At 45.5% G+C, this 25,698-nt stretch overlaps 1 protein-coding gene across 2 annotated transcripts in view; it reads right to left on the bottom strand.

Moving 5' to 3' along the window:
• OXA1L (OXA1L mitochondrial inner membrane insertase) overlaps positions 1 to 25,698 on the bottom strand; it is a 129,502-nt gene that overhangs the window by 82,825 nt on the left and 20,979 nt on the right. For both annotated transcript variants that reach the window (XM_086923653.1, XM_086923652.1), the window contains exon 3: positions 7,533 to 7,773. In XM_086923653.1, coding sequence (XP_086779779.1) covers positions 7,533 to 7,773 — 241 coding nt within the window. The remainder of the gene's footprint in view (positions 1 to 7,532; positions 7,774 to 25,698) is intronic.

The following is a 25,698-nucleotide window of genomic DNA, read 5'->3' as shown; positions in this document are numbered from 1 at the left end:
CCCCCAGCACGCTACGGTCCACACTAGTTGCTCCTGGACACATGTCCTAGTCTGCAGACTTGTTACAACAACAGATAAGGCTGTGGAATGGCTCCAGGGCCTGCTTAGTTTACCAGACCCACTTCCCACCTCCCACCAGTCCCCTCCCCCACTCGCCTTAGGCTATTTCTAGGCAGTCAGACGAGGTGTTTGTAGCCAAGGCCTCGTCTCCTATGGTGCGTTTAAAATGCATATGTGTTTGGGTTCACGTTGGATAGCGTTGCAGTCATTGACTCTTCCCCAGCCCTGGCCTCCACTGGCTTTTATAGCACACCGTTATATTACGGTTATGGTGGTCTAAAATACAGGCCCCTTCACCAAAACTAAACACACGTTTCTTGTAATCCGTCTGTTTCAAAGTGCCAAAAAACGGTAACAAAAAATTCTAAAGGTTCTCCGAGAAAATACTTGCCTTTAAAAACGCTTCCGTTGTTTATTATTGGCTTATTTTACTTTTTGCAAAAATATTCACCTTACTAAAGCAAACAAAAGTCCCAGCACTCCTGGCTGCGCCACTAAACCATACAGGGACTTAATTTAAACTGGAGTTTACCGGAACGCTGTGCAGCAAAATGCATTTACACATGCAATATAGCATGGGATAGGGCGGTTTACACAACCACACACACAAACCACACACACACAACCCCACCCACACACACACACACACACAAAACCCCAACCCCACACACAATCCCAACCACACACACACACACAATCCCAATCTCACACACACAATCCCAATCTCACACACACACACACAATCCCAATCACACACACACAATCCCAATCACACACACACACAACCCCCCACACACACAACCCCAACCACACACACACACACAACCCCAACCACACACACACACACAATCCCAACCACACACACACACACACACAATCCCAACCACACACACACACACACAATCCCAACCACACACACACACACACAATCCCAACCACACACACACACACAATCCCAACCACACACACACACACACAATCCCAACCACACACACACACACACACACACACACACAATCCCAACCACACCGTCAGTGCACACTTTCACCAGGCAGACACCATCAGTCGTCGGTGCACGCTTCCACCAGGCACACACACCACCAGCCATCAGTACACAATTTCTACAGGCACACACCACCAGCCATCAGTGCACACATCAATTGTTAACGCATCCACAATTAACTATTGTAGCAATCGCAGTATGGCGCACTTTACACTTTACTTATAAAAATATTCATCTAAAGCGCAGCACGCCACCATTGCTACAAAAATAAAGACACTTTTCTTGGCCTACAGTTTATAGACTTTTGTTGCAATTGGTGTTGCAATATTTAGCAATGCCAATAGCTCAAACTTAATTAATGCGAGACCTATTGCATTGCAAATGCTTGTTATGATAGGAGATGTGGTTTATTGTGACCTCTCCTTTGTATGATTCTGTCTAACTACGGACCTTTCACGCTAGGATTGATATTTCATACAGGACTTGGAATTTAAGGTATGGAATGTTTAGTAGACGCTTACTGACATAGTACCAGAGTTTATGAAAATAGAAGTATATTATCTTTTCCCTGAGTGTATATATACGCGGCCACTGCTGCTTCTTATTAACATTATGAATGCAATAAATGGTCAACGAAATGATAGGAATACATATGGTGCAACAAGAGCGCTGTTCGGGAGAGAGACATGTCTGAGGGGAGGAGGGAGGTGAGCCTAATGGGGGGGACCAGGGAAAGGGGTTAATAAGTTTGGGGAAGGGGGATTGTGTTCTTAGTTGTTTGGTAAGGCGAATTGTTAAGGACAGTGTACGCATACCCTGGGGTAGAATGGTTCGGCCCCTCAGGACTACGACACAAATCGGATGGGATAGGACTCCTGCACCTGATGAACAATTCTCCTTGCGAAGGAGATGAAGGCATATTCGATCTAGTCGGATGCAGGACTATGATTTGCTGTACACCCACGGGGCTGCATGATTGCGCGATTCTATATGTTGCCCACAAGACCATGAGAATGTTATATCTGTGAGAAATGAGAAAAATGAATAAAATCGGTTTCCAAAAAAAAAATATATGCAATAAATGGTCTCTTGCTGCCTGCTAGTTTAGATAAAATTCAGTCTGCCACTTTATAATTTAAGTGTAGCCTTGTTACAGAGACTTCAGATGCACAATGATAGCTGGTCACTTTGTTACTCACGCCTAGACTGTTGGGTAGTACGTGCGTTTTAAGCCAGGACTCGATGCCCTATGATATGTTAGGCTATGATGGGCTTGACCTTACTTTATTGCCCGAAGAATACGGTTATTATGATTAGTTTCCGTTTGGTAAGTGTATGAAGCATTTGCTATGAGCACTACGAGGTGCTTCCATTATGTTGGCTTTTAACTATTTCTTTTCAGACTTATATACATACATACACATACATACACTCTTGTTGTTTGATTCTAAATGAGTACTTTTTCACATTAGTGGCGAGTTTCCTTGACTTGTATGTCATCCTTTTTCTCTCCTTCTATTGATTCATATTGAATCAGTAAGTTGCCCTTTCTATGACATAACTTTGATATTCCTTACACCTCTTGTCATGTTTAATGCACACAGTTGGCTTATACGCTATGGGTGAAGGAATTACTATACTTTCCATACAAGAAACTGGAGTAACATACTGTAACTTAGTTGCTTTGCTCTAGTTCTAGCCCTAATGAAGTCTATGGCGTGCAGCCGCGTAAACCAAACATGTGTTGGCATGGTTTATGGCTTGGACTACAAGTGCTAACTAGATTGAAATTTGGATGTGCACCTAAAGTTCTTGGAATAAAGCAAGAAGAAATATATTATGGACTGAGAAATGGACTTTATAAGTGCCTTTACTTTTGTGTGTCTGCTCAGGTTGCCGAATATTAATTAATTACATTCTTTATATCGTTGTGACCTGGGGATGCACCCTAGAAATGTGTGGATTTGAACTGCATTATTTGCCTGGGCGGGCCCAGTTCTGACGACGTATCATACCTCATAAGAGTGCTGGAGTAAAAGGATTATGTTACTTAGCCTGTGAGCATCTGTTCTTGGCATGTAGTGCTGTAGATTAACATGCTTGGGCTCAGATGATTACAAGTTGTTTTTGTTCCAATAAGTTTTCAGGCTTTTTTCCAAGGGTGACTATTACTGATGTCATTTTAACACGGTTTTGCTAAGTCCTGCTAGTAATATTTCTAAGTGTGATTTATGCCCAGAAAAGCATGATGTTCTTGTTGTGTTAATTAATGTGTGTTGAATACAATCTTTATTTATATACAACTCATGTCAAGTCTCTTTTGTGACGCTCGGTGCACTTATTGTGTGAAAGTGCTATGCCAATGCTTTACATATTGCCTCTGTGATGAGCCTGACTGCTCAGTGCCAAGCTACCCAAGGGTGAGCGCAGATTATATAGCGAGTGTAATTACCGAACCCTGACAGGATTGGTAGGTTTGGCCTGGCTTGAGCACCACCTCAGCCTACCAGAAAGTACCAGTTCCAACACTGGAGGACTGGTAGACTTTTTCTTTGGTTTTCAAAGACAGAATCTCAAATGGGCTTATTCTTGGGGAAAAAAAAAAAAAAGAAAAAAGTAATCTTTGGACAAGGAGACCTGGATATTATGGCTCCATTTGGCGGCTTAAATGGCCTACCTCAGTATGTATTACTAATTCTACATCACCAGTACAAAAGTAACGTAGCATGGGGAGGCAGTAATTGTTTCTAAGAATAGTGCAATCATGTTTTTGACACACGTGTGTGATAGAGAAGGTTATCCTACTGCTCTCCTAAAAGAAAATGGAGTCTAGTCGGTGTTTCACGAGATGGAAAAGCACTTGTAAATTAAATGGATCAAGCAAAAATGTATGGTTCTGCTAGCCTGCATACTAAACGGGTTAGTGAAGAGACTGAACCGAGCACTGAAGGGGTGTGTACAAAACAGAAATAGACATGGAAGGGTGAGCAAGAACAAGTTAGAGAGTAACAGCTAAATCACTGAAGCAGCAATGTGGGTGCAATTTTAAATACTGAATGGAAGAAAACCTACTACAATGTATTTTGGATGGTTATGTTTGGGAAGAATCATGGAGGGGTGTGGGGTTTTATTTAGGATGCTGAAGGAAAGGCAGAGGAAAGCAAAAGGCAATGGGTGCAAAGAGGGTGGTCAAGGTTTTTGATGAGAAAATGTGTGGCAAGCTAAAGGTTAAGCGGCTAAAAAAATATATAACATGGAAAAAAGCGAATTATATTATCATATTATGGTACAGCAAATATTTCATGCTGCAATGAAAACAATGAATGCAAGAGTGTGGAATTGAAAAAGATTAGTATAAGAGGGCGAGGGGGAGAACTGATACAGAAGAAGTCCCTTTTAAGTGTTCAAATCTTCGCTACTGGAAATTGACAAAATCCTTAAAGAATACATCTGGTGACAGCATCACTCTTGACTTAAAATGATCAAACTAGATGCAGCCATGACATTAGGAATCCTTAGTCTTGTATACATAGGTCTGTACAACAAAGCTTACCACTCAGCACACCTAGCTCATCATTTTTCATAAGACCTCCGCCACAATGGATGGTCATTGAAAGACACTAGAAAGGTAACCTGCTAGTCGAGCAATAAAACACAGCAGTACAAAACTTTCACATAATCCACTGAATCAGTCTTATGAGAAACTGATCTGGTGTGGGACTTCACTGTTAAACTGTTAAGGATTAATGGCTTCATACATTCATAGGCTTTTTGGGATAACAAGTGATTCCGACTGTCACATGATTCACCGGAGGGAGTGGTCAGAAAAGGATAATCTCATGATTGGTCAATTACTTTAGGATGGGGTACTCAAGCCCTTTTAAAGTTTGGAGACTGAGTTCCACTTAAGTCCAGATCAAAGATGGAGATATATACATCTGAAACATAGCCTTCAGTCTAAACTGTGCATTTAAAGTGGTGCTTTGCTTAACTCCCCTATACATCTAAGTCTTAAGAGATGGAGTAAATGCAGAAAGGTCATATCTGGTCCTGTCTGTCCACACTGATAGAAACCGTACACTCCAAGATGGCGAAAAACTATTCAACAAAAATTGGCAATCAAAACTTTCTAGAGATAATTCAAATGAAGACTGGTCTTCATTGCTGGAAATCCTGACAATGGCCTCCGAGAGGCAAGGCTAAGTTCAACTTCTTCAAAGTGCTACATGACAGTCCCAGGTCTCCACATAAACTGCGGGGAGCTAGTCAGAGTCACACCTCTAACTGTTGGTGCAGAAGAGATCCAAATGGAAATATGACACACTTTTGGTCGTGTTCTACTCAGCAAACATTCTGGCTGGGGGTAGAGTACACAATGAAGACTACAAGCAATATGGCTTTAACCTTTTATGGCGGTGCTATAATATGACAATCAAATTCACAGGACTGCGCAAACACTGAAAAGATGGATCGACATGGCCTTAGCAGTTGCAAAGATTCATAACCTGCAACAATGGAAATTTCTGAGCCCCCGATACTAACAATGACTGGCTCATCTATTTACTTAAAGCAGCAACTCACAAATGGGTCACCCATTCTCTGTTAGACCAGCAATGCCGCTCCAAAAACATTTGGGGACCATTCATCAGTTCTTCATTAGACCTGGCAGCATAGGCTGTAGTGCTCTTCACATTACTTTTCTTTTGAGGATGACACATTGTCCTGGACATTGACAGCTGTACCTCATAACTTAGCTTCTTGTTATACGGCATGCCTACATGCTTAGCTCGAGAGTTATGCCCAACGTAGTGCTTATTTACGAATTTGCCTCTTTGGATTACATTTTACCTGTTAGGGGGATGTTTTTTCTACATCTTAAACATTTTGTCACTGAAAATGTTCAAGAGCTCAATTCTTGATTCTTGGGATTTATTTTCAGTTTCTCCCTTCTCTCTTATATTCAATCGACTCAATCCTTCATTGCTGTGCAACCCATATTGACTACTATGGCAATCAGATATTGGACATATAGTGAGAGTTGTTCTCGTTCATAGCAATATTGTACTATCTTCTATTCGTCATACTATTCTTTCACTCTGGTACCGTAAATGCTCAAATTCTAATAAAAACGAACTTTAAGCGAGAACAAACACTTTCTGATCTGTTATCACCTTTTTGGGGAGGCTTTGAGGCTAGGTAAGTATAGGTGTCAGACCAATGTGTGGGGAGTGGTTGGGGAAGGGAGGGGGGGAAACAGGTGCTTCTGGGACCCAACTGTGGAGGTTGAGAATATATTCCACTGGTGACCTGGGTCCAACCTATTTAAGCTTTGGAAAATGGGACACCCATTCCGCACCTATGGGGAGTCCCAGGCTTCACTCCCTCGCAGCCTCTTGCCTTCTCTGGCTACTTACCACACAGAGAGCTTACTGGACATCTCCTCTTACATAGTGTCCCCTCCTTCAAGGCAAAGTCACTCACAACAGGCAGTCAGGCTTCTAGACAGACCCCCAGATGCTCCAGTAGAAAGTGCAGACTTCAGGTGATGTACCCTCATCAGTGAGACACTGGGTTTCATGCAAAACCAGCCATGGTGACATAGAAATCTCTCCAGGACTCTGCAGATCACTTTTTTCCTTTGTTATGAAAAACTTGGAACTGGATTAAAGTGGGGTGCTTTGGATCCCACATTGGTACAAAAAGGGATATGGATCCATTGTTAAAGGTTTCATAACTGGTTTGAAAGCTAATTTTCTGTGATTCTCCTGGTACAAAAAGGGATATGGATCCATTGTTAAAGGTTTCATAACTGGTTTGAAAGCTAATTTTCTGTGATTCTCCAGCAGTACCTTTATGCAAGGTGAGGGCTCTTGCAGCAGGTAGCAATTATGCTCGTTCCAAGCAGAAGTATTCAAAACAAGGGCACAATGAAGTGTAAAATCTCTGCACCTGGCTGTCAGCCTTTTCGAAGTTGTTGTTGAGCGCAGACAAAATACAGGTTCTGCCAATAAACTTCCTCCCCTTGAACAGAAACTGCAGTCCCACACGTCACATGATCTAGCAAATAGGAATATTTCAATACACTTCACTCGCTAGGGGAATCTGCATCCACCCTCTATCTTGTGCCATGCTACGCCTGAGGCCAGCCAAAATGCACCCCACGTATTCCGGTACAAACATAGTGCACATATACACACTTGACATGCACAACCAATGACAGCACAAGACTCTGCATGGCATCTTTTGTGGGATAGCTATGGAAACAAGAGCAGAGAAACAAGGGCACTGTTCAGAACAGGAGAGGCATCAGGCGTGGGCAAGTTCAGATACACTATTCCTTGCTGGATATTAACAAACACTTAAGAGGTGGCAAAGGCATCCTTTGCAATTAAAGGATTGTAAAAGCTTTATAAGCATTAAATACTTTTATGTAAAGTTTCCTTGAGGATCTTCCCTCTACAATTTTTACCTGCCACAATTGCTCCCCACCAGGGAAGCCCGACTTCTAGGTGGAGGAATTCCAGAAAGTTCTGTACCATCCCAACAGGAGTGCCGTTACCCAAGCCGAGCTCAGCCAATGTGAGTTCACTTGTTGGTGCTAAAACATCAGTCACTGTTGGCGCTGCAGCATCAAGAGGCCAGGAAGTGGCGAGGGGTGGGGGTGGAGGTGGAGGGTCTGGGAGCACCAGTGCTTCTGTCACGACGGGGACCTGGAGAGGGATTTTAATTTCAATCGTTTAATAAAAAAATAAGTCTGTATTAACTTTTCTCATCCTTTGACCTTTATAGACATAGCTTCCTTCTTGGATTGATACTTTCATGCATTCATATAAAGTTAAAAATGCTTCAGGATCAAGGCCCAGTGTTGAACGTATGCAACAAAAAGTAGTTTATGCCACACTTTAACTATACTTACCCATTGCAGAATAAAGACTGTGCAAACTTTAGGTTCTTGAATCATATCATAAACATGACAATCCTTCAACTTTTATACATGCAACCTGACCAATCCAGATTACTACAAAGTGTCACGTTACATGAGTAATAGTAACAATTCGACATAGTCAAGATGAGAGAACTTAATGATATTGAAGCCAGAGTGGTATCTTCATCAAGAGCAAAGGTTTCCGGTTGCTGCTTCTTCAGCACATAAGGCACTTCTAAACTAGGGCTACTTATACACTCACAAAAAGGTGATCTTAAATGTATTTATCTTCAAACATACTTTCACAGGGTTCCGCCAATGAACTTTCAGAGGCTCCTGCCAGCTGCCATATGTTTCACAGTTTTGCCCAGCAAAAGATATAAGTGGGCGATCTTACCATAAAGGGTTCGCAACTGTTAAAAGATTATCAAAAATGAGATAGGAAACAAACTTCACAATCTTGCTTTCAATGAGAACGTATTGCTATTAAATTATATTTATCAATGGATTGCCATGATTTGGCAACAATGTTTTCAGCCGCTGCTGCAGCTCAATTGGGGTGCAACTGAGCTGAGCGTACATCAGCATGTATTGGAACACTGCAGTGAGACCATTTTCAAAGAAGAGTTTAAACCCTCCCATGCTCGTGACGGAACCGTTCTGTCACGAGCCTCGGATGGGCTGTGCTGGTGACAGAACGGTTCCGTCGCGGCCCGCTCGCTGCGCCTGAGCGGCGCGAATTCCGCGCCTGGGCTGAGCGTTCTGAAGAGCGGGCGGGGCCGTGACGGAGCCGTTCCGTCACAAGCACAGCTAACCCGCGGTTCCGTCACTAGCACGGGAGCGCCGCGCGGCCCCGCCTCCCCCTTAGCGCTGCGGCGGAATAGCCGCCGCAGCGAAGGGGTTAATTGACAGTTCATTGTTGTGTTATTAAGAGTCCGCATTTTCATTTATGTCCCCATCTAAAAGCAGAAGTGCATTTTTAGACCAAATTCAATGTTGAGTTATCATATTATATAGCACAATTACCAAACACATGCCCGGATGCGCCCGACTGATGCCCACTATCAACCATGTGGTCTGTTTGATGAAACAAAGAAATGTTTTCTACTTCTGACAGGAGCGACTCGATCTTGATCACAGAGGTCGCAGGTCTTTTAAAAACCTGACTATGCGAAAGACTAACAAAGGGAAATTTCTCGCACGAGAGATGGCTGCTCAATTCACAGTGCATAACTTAACGTACCTTCATTAACCAAAGAAACCTAAATATCACAGTTTTAGTCTGAACTACAATATGATTGTGTTTAAAACAGATCTGGATACATGATGCCATGGCCTTCCATTGAGCAGCAGCAATTTCAAGGAGCTCCAAGATCATTCGCATGCATCATCCACTTAAAAGAGGGTGCAGGGATAGGATGTGCTGTTTAACGATTCCCTTCTCAACAGTATGTATCCTATAGAAACCCACCATTGAGCTGGCCATTTAACTTTCAAACTGGCCCGCTCTCCTTCAATTAGATACTCAGGCCTTCTTTTTGACCGCCCCCTGAGCTCAATTCTTTTTTTAGCTTCGAGTTATTGGATTTTCATTCCATCATTACCTCTTTTTAGGCAACTTTCTCATTCTTGTGTATTTTAACATCTGGACTAATTGCCCCATAAATCAGAGGCAGCCAGTCTAACGTAGAACTGAACCCCACTGGTGCTCACGTAATTGGTAAATTCTCCCATTCAAGAAGGAGGTCATCAATTAGACCTAATTACCTCCTGTAATATTAATTGCATAGAGCCTTTAAACAAGACGTGTTGTCTGACCACAAGGCAATCTTTGATTGGAAATTAAAGGTAAACTCGAAATAAACACGGTTACATATTTCGTGGGCAAAGCTTGGATTAAAACCACAGCACATAACCTTTCCCACTCTTTAATTAAGCTGACAACATTCAACAATAGCATGGATATATGCAACTTAACTAGATTCTGCGATTCCCTAATGGGTGACCATTTAAACATATCACCCACACTGAACTAACTTCCTCTCGGAGGAAAATAAAGACCTTCTGCGCTCTGCCTTTCCGATGATTAGCTCAAGGCAAAGACACCTATAAAACACTTTAGTGCACTTGGCAAAAGCAATAGGAGTAGGGACAAAAAAATGCTTTATTCCGCGACGCTCTGCCAATATTAACTGTAATTTCAACAAGCCAAAGCAGCTTACTTGGAATGCAAAATAACAAACACTTTGAGTTCCTCTAAAAAAGTGTTCTATTTGATTAACCTTGCTTGCAATAATATCTCAAGTGTACCACTGTCATGCATTGCCTCAATTGTGTCAATAGTCGTTCTACATGAATGGAAGCAAGCAGGGATTACACATTGATTAAATAAACCATTTTAACCTAGAGACTTTAGCAACTATCGCCTAATTTTGCAACTCCCAACTCCCATAACAGTCCTTGACTAAACATGTGAAAGGCCTCAGCATTAGACTTCAGGATTCGAAATGAACTCCTGGATCCAGCACAATTTGGGTTTACCCCTTTACACAGTACAGATATGGTGCTCCTGTCCATTACAATCACCGATAGATACTTGACAAAATGGAAAACCTGCATTGATATTATTAGGGTTCTCTGTTGTCTTTGATGCCATCTCACATAATACTATGTTAATTAGGCACCATGAAGCAAGTATCTGCGGCAAAGCACTTTCGTAGTTTACATCTTATTTAATGGACTCCTGTAGATGGAGAGGAGTTTTATTTATTTATTTATTTATTTAAAGGTTTTATATAGCGCTGGCTAGACCCAAGAGTATCAGAGCGCTTTACAGGATAGGTTAAACAAAAGAAAGGTCCAACTATGTACAGGTGCTAAAAAAAGGCAGTTGAACAATATAAGTGATTTACAGATAGTAAGTTCAAAATCAAGTAGAAAATTGAGGGTATTGGATCAGGAGGACAGAGAGGAATAGTATAGAAAGTCAATAGTTGGAGAAAGGCGAGAGATAAGGGTATAAAATTGTGGAAGTGAGGTAAGATTATAGGTAGGGGGAGCCTGTATATGTATTGAATAGAGTGGGAATTCAAGGCCCGTGACACTAAGTATAATTAAGGACCCCAATATTTGTTGAGAAGGAGCAGCTTGAGGTTTTTTTTAAGCAGGGGTAGGATGGGTTACAGCATTGGTCTTTGGAAAGAGTATTCCAGATGGAAAGGGCATTACCAGAGAATGAGCGAGATTGAGTTGCTTTCTTTTTTAGCGGAGGCGGGATTAGAACAAGGGCCTTAGTGCTCCTCAATGTTCTAGCACACCCAGCTTTTTGGAGTTTATCGGATTGGAAAGTAGGGGTATTTTGGTGAAGAGCTTTGTGAGGGATGCAGGCAACCTTGTAAGTGGATCTGCCTTCGATTGGAAGCCATTTGAGGTTTTTGAGAACAGGGAAGATGTGATCGTATCGCTTACAGTCAGAGATGAGCCTGGCAGCAAGGTTGAGAATGGAATTGATAGGGGCTAGGTGGACTTTAGGGGTGCCAGCGAGCGTGTCATTGCCATAGTCTATTCCAGATAGGACCAGTGATTGTACAACTGATTTAAAATCCTCAGCTGGGCTGAACGGTTTAATTATTTTAAGGTGATGCAGTGTGAATAGAGCACCTTTTGCAGAGTTTTTAATATGGGGAATCAGACTGAGGTTTTGATCAAAGCTAATGCCGAGCGATTTGGCAAAGTTGGAGATTGTGAGAGAGCAATTTAGAGCTTTAATGTCGGTGATCCAGTGTTGGATAGGGAGCGAATTGTTCTTGGGAGAGAATAGGAGGATTTCAGTTTTTTGGGGGTTTAGTTTGAGGTGGTTTTGATGGAACCATAATTGAATCTTTCAAAGCATCATTAAGATGTAAGATGTCATCGTGGGATTTGATCTTGTAGTATAGTTGGGTGTCATTGGCGTAGAGGTGATAACTTATTTTTGCTTGTTTAAGAATAAGGGTGAGCGGTTCCATGAAGAGGTTGAAAAGAGTTGGAGAAAGGATAGAGCCCTGTCAAACGCCCAAGGAGACAGGTTGAGGTTTGGAAAGGCAGCCACTGACTTTAATTTGTTGGGTTCTATTTTGGAAATAGGAGGCGAACCACTTGAGAACATCACCGTCAAAGCCAAAATGGTCTTTGAGAATGTTGAGTAAAGTGACATGGTTAACAGTATCAAAGGCAGCAGAGAGGTCAGGAACAATGAGGAGGGAGGATTCGCCTTTGTCCATGGACCGATGTAAGTCATCGTTAATGTTGAGCATAGCTGTTTCCGTGCTGCTTCCTTTTCTAAAACCTGATTGAAAAACGTCTAAGAGGTTGAATGTGTCGATGTGTTTGTCCAACTGTTTCAAGATGCATTTTTCTAGGGCTTTGGATAGGAAGGGAAGATCGGAGATAGGGCGCAGGTTGTTAAGTTGTTGGGATCTACCGCTGTATTTTAGATGATGGGAGTAATTTGGCCTTGTTGGAGGCATTCTGGAACAATACCAGTGGTAAAGGAAGAGTTGATAATATTGGTCCATACAGGGGCGATGATGCGTTTAAGTTCTTGTACCAAATGTGCAGGAAGAGGATCACTGGAATGCGAAGATGGTTTAAGCTTGGTGATGATGTTCAGAACATCCTTTTCTGAAACAGGACAAAAATCACTTCAAGATGCGTTGTTTTTTAGCTGGGGGACGGTAGGGTAAAGTTCAAAATGGGTGATAGAGACGGGGTGATGAGAGGAATCCTGGGGGAGGGGGCAGGGGGGAGGGGGGAGGGAAGTGGAGGGAGACACAGGTGGAATGTTAGTGAGGGTATGTGTCCACACAGCTAGGGCGCTTGACCTCGGACCTGGGGATCTGGGTTAGAGTCTCGGTAACGACGCTAAACATCCTGTGATTCTGGGCAAATCACTTGATCTCCACGTGAATAAAAAAAATGAATGTGTGTCCTCATGTAACGTAAGGAGTAGTTTCTGTCCTGTAACTCCAGTTCTGTAGTAGGGGTATCTCTGTTATAGTCATAATCTAGTGAATAGTCCCGCCCATGTGCGTGGACCCCGGAAATCAAAAATAATCTCTTAAGTTGTCAAATCATGCAGAAACTGCAAAGACACTTAAGAGAGAATTTAAAGACAAATAATGCAGCCTATATCCACAGGCTACACTGTCCAGTACTTCAACTAGAAACACAGCCTGCCCAGTTTCTTCCATAGAGAAACTTGCCTCTACCAGTAAACGACTCTGGAATGATAGAGAGGAAGGCATGGACAGACAAGCCCCATAGGCTGCCATTATGTGGCTTAAATAGGATACTGTGCCTTTAAGAGAACCTTCCAGAACTTTCTCCCAGTGTCCCAGAATGCACAGCAGGTCCCTTTTACTTTCAGTTCTTTTTGAAGGCGTAGCACGCCAGACCTGTAGCATTCCTTACATGAATATTTTTCTCCACCGGGGAGGAGGGCGGGCGCTTAGGACTATAACAGAGATACCCCTACTACAGAACTGGAGTTACAGGACAGAAACTACTCCTTCTGTAGTAGGGGGATCTCTGTGTATAGTCATAATCTAGTGAATAGAATGGCAAGCCCATCCCCACACCAAAGTGGCGGTGGAGAGAAGAAAATGAACACCACTGTTGTGCGAACAAATTCCGCAGCGAAGCCTGCCCAACCTGAGCATCTGCCCTGGCATCAGTGTCCAGACAGCAATGCTTAGCAAAGGTAAGAACTGACTTTCAAGTGGCCACCTTGCAGATCTCTGCAATCGGAACATTACGGAGCAAAGCTGTCGTGGCAGCTTTTCCCCTGGTGGAATGAGCCTTAGGTTTAGGTTTACCCCTAAGGTCTAGTCTACGAATATCCTTGGTTTTATCCAGATAAAATTTCAACACCCTCCTAACATCCAGGGAATGTAGAGACCTTTCCGCTGGAGATGAAGGATTCTGAAAAAACGTAGGCAACGTTATAGTCTGGTTGACATGAAAATCAGAAATAACCTTAGGAAGAAATTTAGGGTGAGTACGCATAACAACCTTAGCAGCATGAAATACAGTATAAGGTTCTTGGCAACACAATGCCTGAATTTCACTCACCCTGCGGGCCGATGTAATGGCCACGAGGAACGCCGCCTTCCAGGAAAGGTGCTGCAACTAAGCCTTATGAATAGGTTCAAAAGGCTCCTTTATCAATCTGGACAGCACCACATTCAATTCCCATGAAAGCGAAGGAAGCCTGACAGGAGGGAACTCTTTCCTCAAGCCTTCCAAAAAATCTTTGATCACAGGGATCTGGAAGAAGGAAGTCTGTGAAGGGCATCTCCTGTAGGCAGTCAATGCAGCAAGATGAACCTTAATGGAATGAACATTAAGTCCAGACTGCGCCAAATGTAGAAGGTAAGGAAGGATGACATCTTCCTTGCACGTCGTCGGGTCATAGTTCTTGGACTTGCACCAGATACAGAACCTCTTCCACTTGTAAGCATAGGAGGTCCGAGTGGAAGGTCTCTTAGACTCCTTCAGTATGTCCATACAATCTTCAAGCAGATTCAGATGGCCATATTGCACTATCTCAGGACCCATGCCGCCAAACTCAAAGACGAGAGGTTGGGGTGCAACATCTGCCCCCCGAACTTCGTGAGAAGGTCCGGCCTGCACCGCAGCCTTATGTGAGGAAGGAGAGACCGGTGAAGCAGGTCCATGAACCACCACTGCCTGGGCCATTCCGGGGCAATGAGTATCATCCGAGCCCTGGACCGGGCCAGCTTGATGAGTTCCGCCGGAATCAGGGGGATGGGCGGAAAAGCGTACAGAAAGCGGTTCGACCAGTTGATCCATAGCGCATTCCCCAGCGTCCCCTGCTGGTAGTACCTGGAGGCGAAGTCTCGGCATTTGCTGTTTTCGGCGTTGGCGAACAGATCTACGTCTGGAGTCCCCCACCTTGCGAAGACCTCTCTTAGTACTTCGTCGTTTATGACCCATTCGTGGTTTTCCTGAATCAGTCTGCTCAGTGCGTCCGCCTGAACATTCTGCACACCTGGCAGATGGGTAGCCAGAAGCCAGTGCCAGATCGCCTGCACCTCCTGTGAGAGAGTGCGTGATCTCAAACCCCCCTGCTTGTTGAGGTAATACATCGTGGTCGTATTGTCCGTCTGTACAAGCAGAGAGTTGGTCTGAAAGGACGGAAGAAAGGCCTTCAGTGCCAAGTGAACAGCTGTGAGTTCCAGGAAATTGATGTGATACGTGGCCTCCATGGGGGACCACGTTCCTTGAATCTGTAAGTCTCCTGAGTGCGCCCCCCAACCGTGGAGAGAAGCATCCGTCATGACAGTCTGCGTGGGAATGTCTTTGTGGAAGGGAACCCCTCTGAGGAGATTCTCCACTGAACACCACCACTTCAGAGACTGAAGAGCATGCAGAGACAGGTGTGTCTTGTCTTCCCAAGATCCTTTCCTCTGATCCCACTGGTCCTCCAAGCACTCTTGCAACGGTCTCATGTGCAGTCGTGCGTGTGGCGTTAGGAAGATACAAGAGGCCATCACCGTCCTCACTGTTGTAGATGGAGTGGTCATAAGAGCCTGAGCCTTCCGAAGGAGTGATAATCGTCGCTCCTCCGAAGGACACAAGCTTGCTGACAGCGTATTGATGGAGGCTCCCAAGTACTGTATGCATTGGACCAGATGGGACAGACTTGGACATGTTGATGTGCAACCCCAGCTTGTTGTTCAAGAGAACACACGTCTTCTGGAAGTGTGCTCGAGCTTCCAAGAAGGAGGAGGCCTTGATCAACCAATCGTTCAGGTACGGGTAGACGAACACCTTGTTCTTCCTCAGGTGTGCTGCTACCACCGCCATGCACTTCGAGAATGTTCTCGGCGCAGACTTTAGTCCGAATGGGAGTACTGTGTATTGATAGTGATTGGTGCAGACTTGGAATCGCAGGAACTTGTGTTTGTGTGCAATGGGCACATGGAAGTAAGAATCCTGTAGGTCTATAGCACATAGCCAGTCTCCCTGTTGCAACTGAGGATAAATCTGATGCAACAACAGCATGAAAAACTTCTCTCTGCGAATCCACTTGTTTGCTTGTCGCAATTCCAGAATGGGCCTGAACTCTTCCTCTCTGAGACAGAGGTACGTCTTTTATCGCCCTTTTCCTTAACAGGATATCGGCCTCCGCCTGAAGCTCGCGCAGCTGAAACTGCGAGCTGACCGATGGAATTGCTGGAGGCGGGCTGGTGAACCGAAGACTGTATCCATTGCAAACAATATTCAGCACCCACTTGTCCTGAGTAATTTTTCACCACTCGGCCAGAAAAAATTGAATGCTTCCCCCTACCGGAGTGGGTAACGGATACGGTGGAAGTAAGAGCTCAGGGCCTAGACCCGGCCTTTGGTCGCTGGTGCCGACTGTTGGCCGCCTCTGCCCTTCGGGCGCTTTTGGAACGGCCTTCGGAACTGCTGCAGTGTTGCTGTTGCCGTCTCGAAGCTTGGCCACGCCCTCTGCCCTGTCCACCGAACAGTCTCTGGAACAGGCGGTACGATTTCTTTGTCTCTTTGGGCTTTTCCAGACCCACAGCCGTGAGTGTTTCGGCCTCGGCTTTCATGCAGGCCATTTCGTCATCCGCATGTTTCCCAAATAGGGTTTCGCCAGAGAATGGAAGATTGGCAACCCTTTGCTGTGCGTCAGGTTTCAGTGACGTAAGACGGAGCCAGGCATGTCATCGCTGGTTAATCCCATGGCAGAAGCCATGTGCCGCCAAGAGGGACGAATCGGCTGTAGCGCTGATGATGTGATTCGCCACCAGCATCCCCTCACTCAACACCTCCTGGAAATCTTCCCTTTTGTCGTGAGGCAGGTGTTCCACAAACTCCTGGAGGGAGTCCCAGAGGGCACCGTCATAGCGTCCCAACAATGCTGTGGCACTCGCAGCCTTCATAGGGGTCGCCGACGTTCCACACACCTTCCTCCCAACCGAATCCATCCATCTCGACTCTTTATCTGGGGGGACTGTGGATGACGGGGTGGTAGCATGTTTGCGAGCCGCCGTCACTATCACAGAATCTGGAGGGGGTTCCACTCTTAGAAAAGCCGGATCAGAATCGGGAGCCCGGTATTTTTTCTGTAGCCTCGAGGGGGCCGCCTTAGTCACCGCCGGGGTGAGAAAAAGGTCCATGGCCGGTTCCTCCAGGCCCGGCACCAGTGGCAATAATGGTTGAGACAGAGGTTTCTGGTGCAGCGTCTCGGAAATTACCGATGTCTTAGGCGTGGGCACCGTCAACGAGATGCCCAATTTTGCTGCACCTCTTAACAGGACATCGTGAAAAGTCACCAGATCATCAACCGGCGACACCCTTATCTCCAGTGACCCCGACAGAGTCGGAGAGTAGTCCCTGGTCCCAGAGGACCTCGTATGGGAGCGAGACCTGTGCCGCCTGTGGCGGCGTCTCGTGGATGACCTGTTGCGCAATAGTTCCCTCCTCCTAAACAAGAGCGCGACCTCCCGCGGAGCGCCCATGAACTGGGTTTCCGTGGAGGCGTCTTCCGTGGCCTATCCTGGGGTTTTGGTCTAGGCGTCCCCTTAGGTGGTGTAGGAAGAGGAGGCAGTGACACCGACCTTGGCGGAGGAACCGGAGGTATCTCCGGCCAAGGGGCGGGCCCATGCGGCGGAAGCAGTGGTGGTGGTTGTCCTGAGGGAGGAAGTGGTGGAAGAGGACGGTTGACGGGAGGATCCTCCTTCGGTACAGGGGGAGGGGGAAGCCTTCGGCCGAGGTGGTGTATATACCACAGAGTACACCGAGCCCGGTGACTTCTTCGGGGGAGGGGACAGCGAACCAGCCCCTCCAGTAGGTGATCGCCGTCTCCGGCGCCCTTCACCAGACCCAGCGTGACTTCTGGCGCCAGAACTCCTTCTGCGCCGCTTAGGAGAGTTGGAACAACTCCGAGACGCCGATCTCTTCCTTCTCGACGCTGAGCGTCGCTTTTCCGGTGTCGAATGTCACCTCCGCGACTCCGGCGTCTAACGCTGCCTCCACGACGTCGATCTCTTCTTCCTCGACGCCGAACGCCACCTCCGCGACGTCGACCGTTCCATTCTCGACGACGAGCGTCGACTCCTCCTTGACACCGACCGCTTTCTCGAGGTCCTAGACGTCGAGGATCCCCTTCGACGTCGACCGGCGGTGTCACCTCGACGGTGAGCGCCGATGCCTGTCGCTCTTCCTTCGACGTCAATAGCTCGACGCTGACGTCGACGACAAAGACGCAGTCGACGGTGGTCTCGACGGCGGCCTACCCAGGCCCTTCGACGTCGAATCTTCACGCCATCTCGACCCGGAGCCCCGGGAAGATGGGGAACACACCGTCGTCATCCCTCTCGACGTCGTCGTCGTTGCAATCGACACCGACGGAGACCGGGACCGTTTGCTGGTCTTCCTGCCTCTGGGGAGCCCCCCAGAGGCCTCGGCAGAGGGAACCTTCCCAGCCTGCCCGGACCCACCTGCAGCCTGCAGTCGTCTCTCCTCCAGGCCTTGCAGCCTAATCTTCAGCCTTTCTCTCAGGGTCCTTGCTGAAAGGTGCTGGCAGATGTCACATTCTTCAGAGACATGTGCTTCAGGGAGATAGATAATGCAGACGTCGTGTGGATCAGTCTTGGACTTCTTTCTTCCACATGCTGGGCATTTGTCGAAAAGAGCAGGCATTTTAGAGCCCTAAAAAACCTGAACAAACACACAGGAGTGAAGGGAAACACCAAGAAATATAAACTGCAAGCACGTTTATCAAAAAAGTGAACAAAAATCCAATAAACCCTTGAAAAGGGGAGAGCTCAATGCCAGGGTCCTGTTAGCAGGAGCCGGAAAAAAGAACTGAAAGTAAAAGGGACCTGCTGTGCATTCTGGGATAAAGTTCTGGAAAGTTCTCTTAAAGGCACAGTATCCTATTTAAGCCACATAACGGCAGCCTATGGGGCTTGTCTGTCCATGCCTTCCTCTCTATCATTCCAGAGTCTTTTACTGGTAGAGGCAAGTTTCTCTATGGAAGAAACTGGGCAGGCTGTGTTGTGTGTGGTTTTGTTTTTTGGAATTTCTAGTTGAAGTACTGGACAGTGTAGCCTGTGGATATAGAGATTATTTTTGATTCCCGGGGTCCACGCACATGGGCGGGACTATTCACTAGATTATGACTATACACAGAGATCCCCTACTACAGAACTGGTGCTATGTAAGGCGCTCCGATACCCGATTCGGGTCAAGTGTGCGCTATATAAAACTCTGAAGAATTTTTTTTATTTTTAAAGCAGACACAACCTGTTGTTTCTTCTTTACAGTAAAGCAAGGCAAACAACAGGGATAGTCACTATTTAATATCTATGTTGCTCCACCGGCTCTGATTTATTTAACTTAAGGATCTTTGCAGATGAAACCCAGTCAGCCATTCACTGGCAGGTGGCCCACACATTAAGCTCTCCTTCTTCAGTTATTTTGATGCCCAGGCAGCCGGTACCATGTTACCCGATTCGGTTGAGTTCACTTTGATTTCCACGGTGCACATCTCGAACAATGCAAACACGAATGCAAACCCTTCAAAACCCTTCAAATTTTGTCCATGGTGTAACGAAAGATATTAGTGCATGGACCAGTATGGAGCTCTCCATCTCTGCCTCTGCACCAACTATTACAAGTCATTCGGTGAGATCTGTCTCACCTTCCGGTGTAAAAAGACTCGGATACTGAAGGAAAAAGTGTTGCAGAGACAGTCACGGACTTAGATGCCCGACGTCATTTGCAGCTAGGACCTACTTGGCATTGAAGAGGAAGAGGTGGGCCCCTCCAGAATTCCAGCATCCTAACCAATGCCCAGCCCTAAGACACCGTCCTCGAGCCCCTTAGAGGAACAGTATCAAGACAGGGCGTTGGACCCCAAGAATGCCAGGCACAAAGAAGACATCAAGGGCTGTGAGATCTACGCTGGCACCGGCACTGAGCCAAGGGACAAAGCGCAGCCCACCTAAACACCCTTACACCGAGCCTAGGGCAGGAAAAAGGGATCATATTGTGGCTCACTACTGGCCTTGGGCTCCATACAATCACTGAGAAAATATTTTGTAGCTGAGCAAGCTCCCAGCAAAGGGCTTTGAGCCACAACACTTGACACACTCTCATCCAAAGGCTGTCTCACACTTCAGAGGTGAAAGAAACACAGAGGGCACCTTCAATACTAAGCAGAGAGATGACATTAAGATCAGAGGAGTCCGAAGTACCCATTCTACAGAAATCACGCAACAATAGAAACTATTCTTACACCCGGAAACTCTCAAGATTTCTGCTCCGCCACCCTTTCAGTACCATTGATTATGCTGTCCCTGATTTCCAAGAAGGATAATGTTACTTACCCAGTAAGCATCTGTTCTTGGCATATAGAGGTATAGATTCACACGCTTTGCATACTCCTGCCATCTAGTGTTGGGTACTGATGTTTGCAAGTTGTTTTTCTTCGAAGAAGTCTTTCCAGTCACAAGGTAGGGGACTCCTCCTTTCGGTGATATTGCGCATGGGCATCAACTCCATTGTTAGATTATTTTCCTAAAGAAGGTGAGAATGGAGTTAGTAAAAGGTAGAATAGAGAGGTCAATGCGTATGTATAAAAAGTAAGAAAACTTCAACAGATATAGGTACCCAGGGAGGCTGGTGGGAGCATGTGAATCTACAGCTCTCCATGGCAAGAACAAATGCTTACTGGGTAAGCAACATTTTCCTTTCGAGGCATGTGAGCTGTAGATCACATGCTTTGCATAAACTACAGCAGTAATCTCCTAAAGCGGTGGCTAACCTGTAGCTGTTGTAGTTGTTTGAAAAAGTGTTTTAAGTACTGCCTGGCCTACATTAGCTTGTTGCCTCGGTAACACATCTACACAATAGTGTTTGATGAATGTGTGCGGTGTAGACCATGTTGATGCCTTAAAGATGTCAGCTAGGGGAATTTTCCTAAAGAAGGCCATAGTTGCCCCTATTTTGTGGGGAATATTGTCAAGGTTCTTTTTGTTTTCACATAACATGTTTGGATACATTTCACAATCCATCTTGCAATGCCGGATTTAGATATGCGATTTTTGTGTGGTGGCGAAAAAGCAACAAAGAGCTATTTTGTCTTACAAAACCCTTTTGGTCTTTTCACTTAATATAGTAGAGCTCTTCTAAAATCTAGTGTGTGTAGAGCTCGTTCTGCTACAGAATAAGGTTGAGGAAAAAACAGGGGTAACCGTTTAATGTGAAAAGTAGAAACCATTTTAGGAAGAAATTTGGGATTAGTTCGATGAACCACTTTGTCTTTGTGAAGTTGAAAGAAAGGCTCTTGTATAGTTAGTGCATGGAGTTCACCAACTCTCCTTAAGGAAGTGATTGCAATAGGAAAAACAACCTTCCATGAGAGAAATTGTAGTTGACACTTGTGCATTGGTTAAAAAGGTGGACCCATTAGCCTCATAAGGACTATGTTCAAGTTCCATACTGGTGTAGGTGGAGCTCTTGGTGGTATTACTTGTTGTAGTCCTTCCATAAAGGGTTTAATCACATGTACTCCTGAATAGAGATAGGTGTTGTCTGTTTTGTAGTATGCAGCTACTGCAGCTAAATGAAATCGAATGGATTTGTACATTAATTAAGATTGCTGAAAGTGTAAGAGATAGACAATATTTTGCACTGTAGCATCAAGGGGATTGATATGGTTATTGTTACAGTATATAACAAATTGCTTTAACTTTGCATAGTTAGAGGGGCAGACTCTGAAGACGAGATCAGGCCCGGGACCAGGGTTCAAGTCCTGACGCGGCAGGGTCTTGGGCTCAATGTCCGCGGACTCGATAATTCTCGCCTCAGCGCCTACTCGAATGATGGGTCCCAGGCTGCAACTCTGGGCAATAGCTTGCTTAATCTCCACAACGGCCCCAACAACACTGGGCTGCCTTGCTTCACCTTGGGGGTGCCCAAGAGGGGCATCTCACAGGGAGGGCCAGGAAGGGTTCCACAGCGTTATACAGCGCCGGGACGCCCCGTTGGGGCAGCTGTGCGCTTTACAAAATACACTACATTTACATTTCCATAACATGCCCTAGTAGTAGGTTTCCTATCCTCCTTTAGGATAGTCATACAGTCTGGTGATAATGGTAAATATTCAAACTATGACTTCAGGAGCCAAATCGCCAGGTTAAGTTCCTTGGGATTTGGATGCCTGATTTCTTCATGGCTTTGAGTGAAAAGACTGGAGTTGAGATGCAGCGTTTTGTGTGGAACTACTGAGAGCTCTAGCAGGGTGGGGAACCAAGGTTGACATGCCCATGTGGGAGGTATGCAAATGAGTTAGAGGGATGATTATCTGAGCTTCCGAACTACCAGTGGAAAAAATGGGAGAGGCGGAAAAGCATTGGCAAATATCCCTGACCAGTTGATCCATAGGGCATTGACCTTGGAGACTGTGGGAAACTGGAGGTGAAGCTTAGGCATTTTGCATTTTCAGCCCTTGGCGAACAGGTATATGTGAGGAATTCTAGATTCCTGAAAGTAGGAAGGAAGAATCTGGGGATGAAGTTCACACTCGTGGATTTGCGGTCTCTGTCGGCTGAGAAGGTCTGCAATTTGATTGTTTACTCCTGGAAGATGTTCTGCTAGATACATTTTGTTATGTATGGCCCATTTCCAAATGGCTTGTGCTAGGCGTGACAGTTGGAGAGTGTGTGTCCCCCCCCACCCCCCACCTGTTTTTGTATATAGTACATAGCCATTATGTTGTTTGGACTAGGACAGTTTTGCCTACTAGGTGAGTTTGAAAGGCTTTGAGCGCTCAAAACACAGCTAGTAGCTCAAAGTGATTTATATAGAGACTCTTGTACTGTATACTCCATAATCCTTAGATTGTGTGACTTTGTAGGTGACCGCCCCAACCAGTGAGCAACGCATCTGCTGTTAGTGCGGTCTGTGGAACAGGGTCAAGAAAAGGCCGCCCTTTGGATACATTTTGTGGGTTCCACCACTGCAGAGAGCGATGGGTGCGGCCATCTACCAACACTAGATCGGTCAACTGAGCATGCGACTGGTTCCACTAACTTGCTAAGCATTCTTGAAGGGGACGAATGTAAAGTCTTGAGTGGGGAACAAATATAATGCAAGACACCATCATCCCTAGCTATTGCATGTATACTTTTGCTGGTAATGATTGGTTGGGCTGAAACTGAGTGAGAAGGGACTGAATACTGTGGTGAATCCTGGCTCTTTTGGGAGTGGCTAGAGATTTCTGAGTGTCTATTGTGGCTCCCGAATAGGTTTGTGTGTTGGAAGACTGTAGATGAGACTTCAATAATTTACTGTAAACCCTAGTTGGTGAAGTGAATAGTAGTATGAGTGTGCTGGAGACACATTTGGTAAGTGCTGGCTTTGATGAGCCTGCGTCCAGGTATGGGAAGAGATGGAGGAGTTGTCTTCTCAGATGTGCTGCAACTACTGCCAGACATTTGGTAAATACCCTGGGAGCAGTGGTGACTTCAAACGGCAGTACATTGAATTGGTAATGATGACCCGCTAACATGAATCTGAGGTATTTGCGATGAGCAGGATGAATTGGAATGTGAAAATATGCGTCTTTTAAGTCTACAGTACACATAAAATCACCCTGCTGTAGAAGTGGGAGCACTTACTGAAGTGTCACCATGTGGAAGTGCTCTGTAAGTATGTAGAGGTTTAGTTCTCGGAGGTCTAGAATAGGACTCAAGGACCAGTCCTTTTTCTGGATGAGAAAGTACAGTAGTAAACGCCTGTCCTTTGATGTTGTAACGGCACAGGTTCTGTTGCTCCTTTGGACATGAGAGAATGGACCTCTTGCTGAAGTAGATGTAAATGTTCTGGTGATATTTTGTGAGAACGTGGTGGAATGTTTGGAGGATTGTTGGTAAACTCCAGAAAATAACCATGTTGGATAATTCCTAACACCCATTTGTCTGTGGTGATAGATTGCCAAATGGGGAGGAATTGTAGAAGACGTCCCCGACAAGTGTTAAATGATCAGGGTGAAATGTAGGCAAGTCCATGCTTGTTGGGGGAGGGGAAATTACGTGGCGTGGAAACCCTGCCTCGACCTTTGCTGTTGTTGCCTCTGTATTCTCCTCTAAAGAAGCTCCTTGTAAAGGAAGATTGTTTGTTGCCTTTCAAAGAGGCGGCAGCATTGTCTGAGTACATGGTTTTCAACCTTCTATGGTTAAAAGAGCAGCGAAAGCAGCCCCGATTAGAGGGAGACTGCAGAGCTCCCACAGACCTGCTACTTCTGTATCTTTTTTAATTTTTTCTAACGACTTAACTACTTTGGGCCCGAAGAGATGTTCCTAGTCAAAAGGAATATTTAAAATAGACTGTTGTACGTCGGGTTTGAACCAATAACCATGCAGGTTTCTTTAATAACACACTAGTGTTGATCTCTCTAGCTGCAGTGTCTGACGCATCTAATTGAGGAATTGGATAGGAGCTTCCCCTTCCTGGACTAAATCCTGGGCTTTTGCTTTGTGCTCATCTGGGAGGTGTTGTAGCAATTGCTCCATTTCATCCCAATGTGCCCTATCATATCTGGCTAGCAGGGCCTGGGTGTTGGCAATGCACCAATGATCTGCTGCTTGGTGGTTACTCGTTACTGGAGGATTCTAAAAAGTTTTGTCTGGAAGGGAGCATCCCCTGTAGTTTGAATTGAGACCACCAAGGAGTCTAGTGGTAACGGTCTTTTAATAAGGACTGGATCTGAGGGAGCAGGCCTATATTTTTGATCAATTTTGGGTGTGAGAATGCAAGCACGAACAGGATCTTCAAAGATATCATCAGCATGCTTTTTATACCTTTAAGCTTAGGTAGAGTGTGGCTAGTCCTTTGTGTGCTACTGTGAGTTTCAAATAGGAAATCTTCCTCTAGAGATTCCTTGTGTAACTGTACCCCATGATATTCTGCAGCTCTAGCAAGTATGGATGTATATAAAGTTCCTTTTGTTTTGGGTCCGATTTGGGTGTTGGGGCATCGAAAAACAGATTCTGCAGCTCCGGAAGAACAGGTTTTAGGTTTCGGCATCGAGGACTTTTCGGCGCGGAAGGTTTCAGTGCCGAAGGAGGCTTCGATTTTGGTGTCAATGATTTCGGCTCCAAAGCGGTTTTCGGCTTCGAGCCTGAAGGTTTCGGCTCAGTGCCAGACTTTGGCCGACTGGATACCAAGCAGCAAGGTTTAGTGATGTGTTTTGGGTCCGAGCAGGAGGGCGGGGCGCTAGAAACTTCTTCTCTGTCCCACCATAGCCCGAAGGTGGGGGTGGGACCAAAGCCTTTTGTTTCGACTGATTTGGAATTTAGGTTAAGGGGCGTTCGATACTCACAGGATGTTGTAATTGTAATTTACCGTTTAACGTTGACCTATGGCAAGTATTTTTCCGTCTCGGAGTCCGATTCTGGACTAGAGGCAAGTTCTTTTTCTTCTTCCTCGGCCCCTTGTGCGTCGAATTTGTGCTTAGATCCTTCGCCGAAGATGTCCGGCATGTTTTTGACATTTTGACAAAGCATTTTGCAACGTCGAGCCTGACTATCACTGAGCATTTTCTTTGATCTGACCGATCTGCACAAGTCGACCTGTATGTTGTGCTCCGGAGACAAGCACAAGTTGCACACTTCGTGTGAGTCGATGC

Source organism: Lissotriton vulgaris, chromosome 5, assembly GCF_964263255.1.
Source record: "Lissotriton vulgaris chromosome 5, aLisVul1.2, whole genome shotgun sequence".
NCBI lineage: Eukaryota > Metazoa > Chordata > Amphibia > Caudata > Salamandridae > Lissotriton > Lissotriton vulgaris.
Note: the sequence above shows the minus strand (reverse complement) of the source record. Positions and strands in the feature narration are given on the sequence as shown.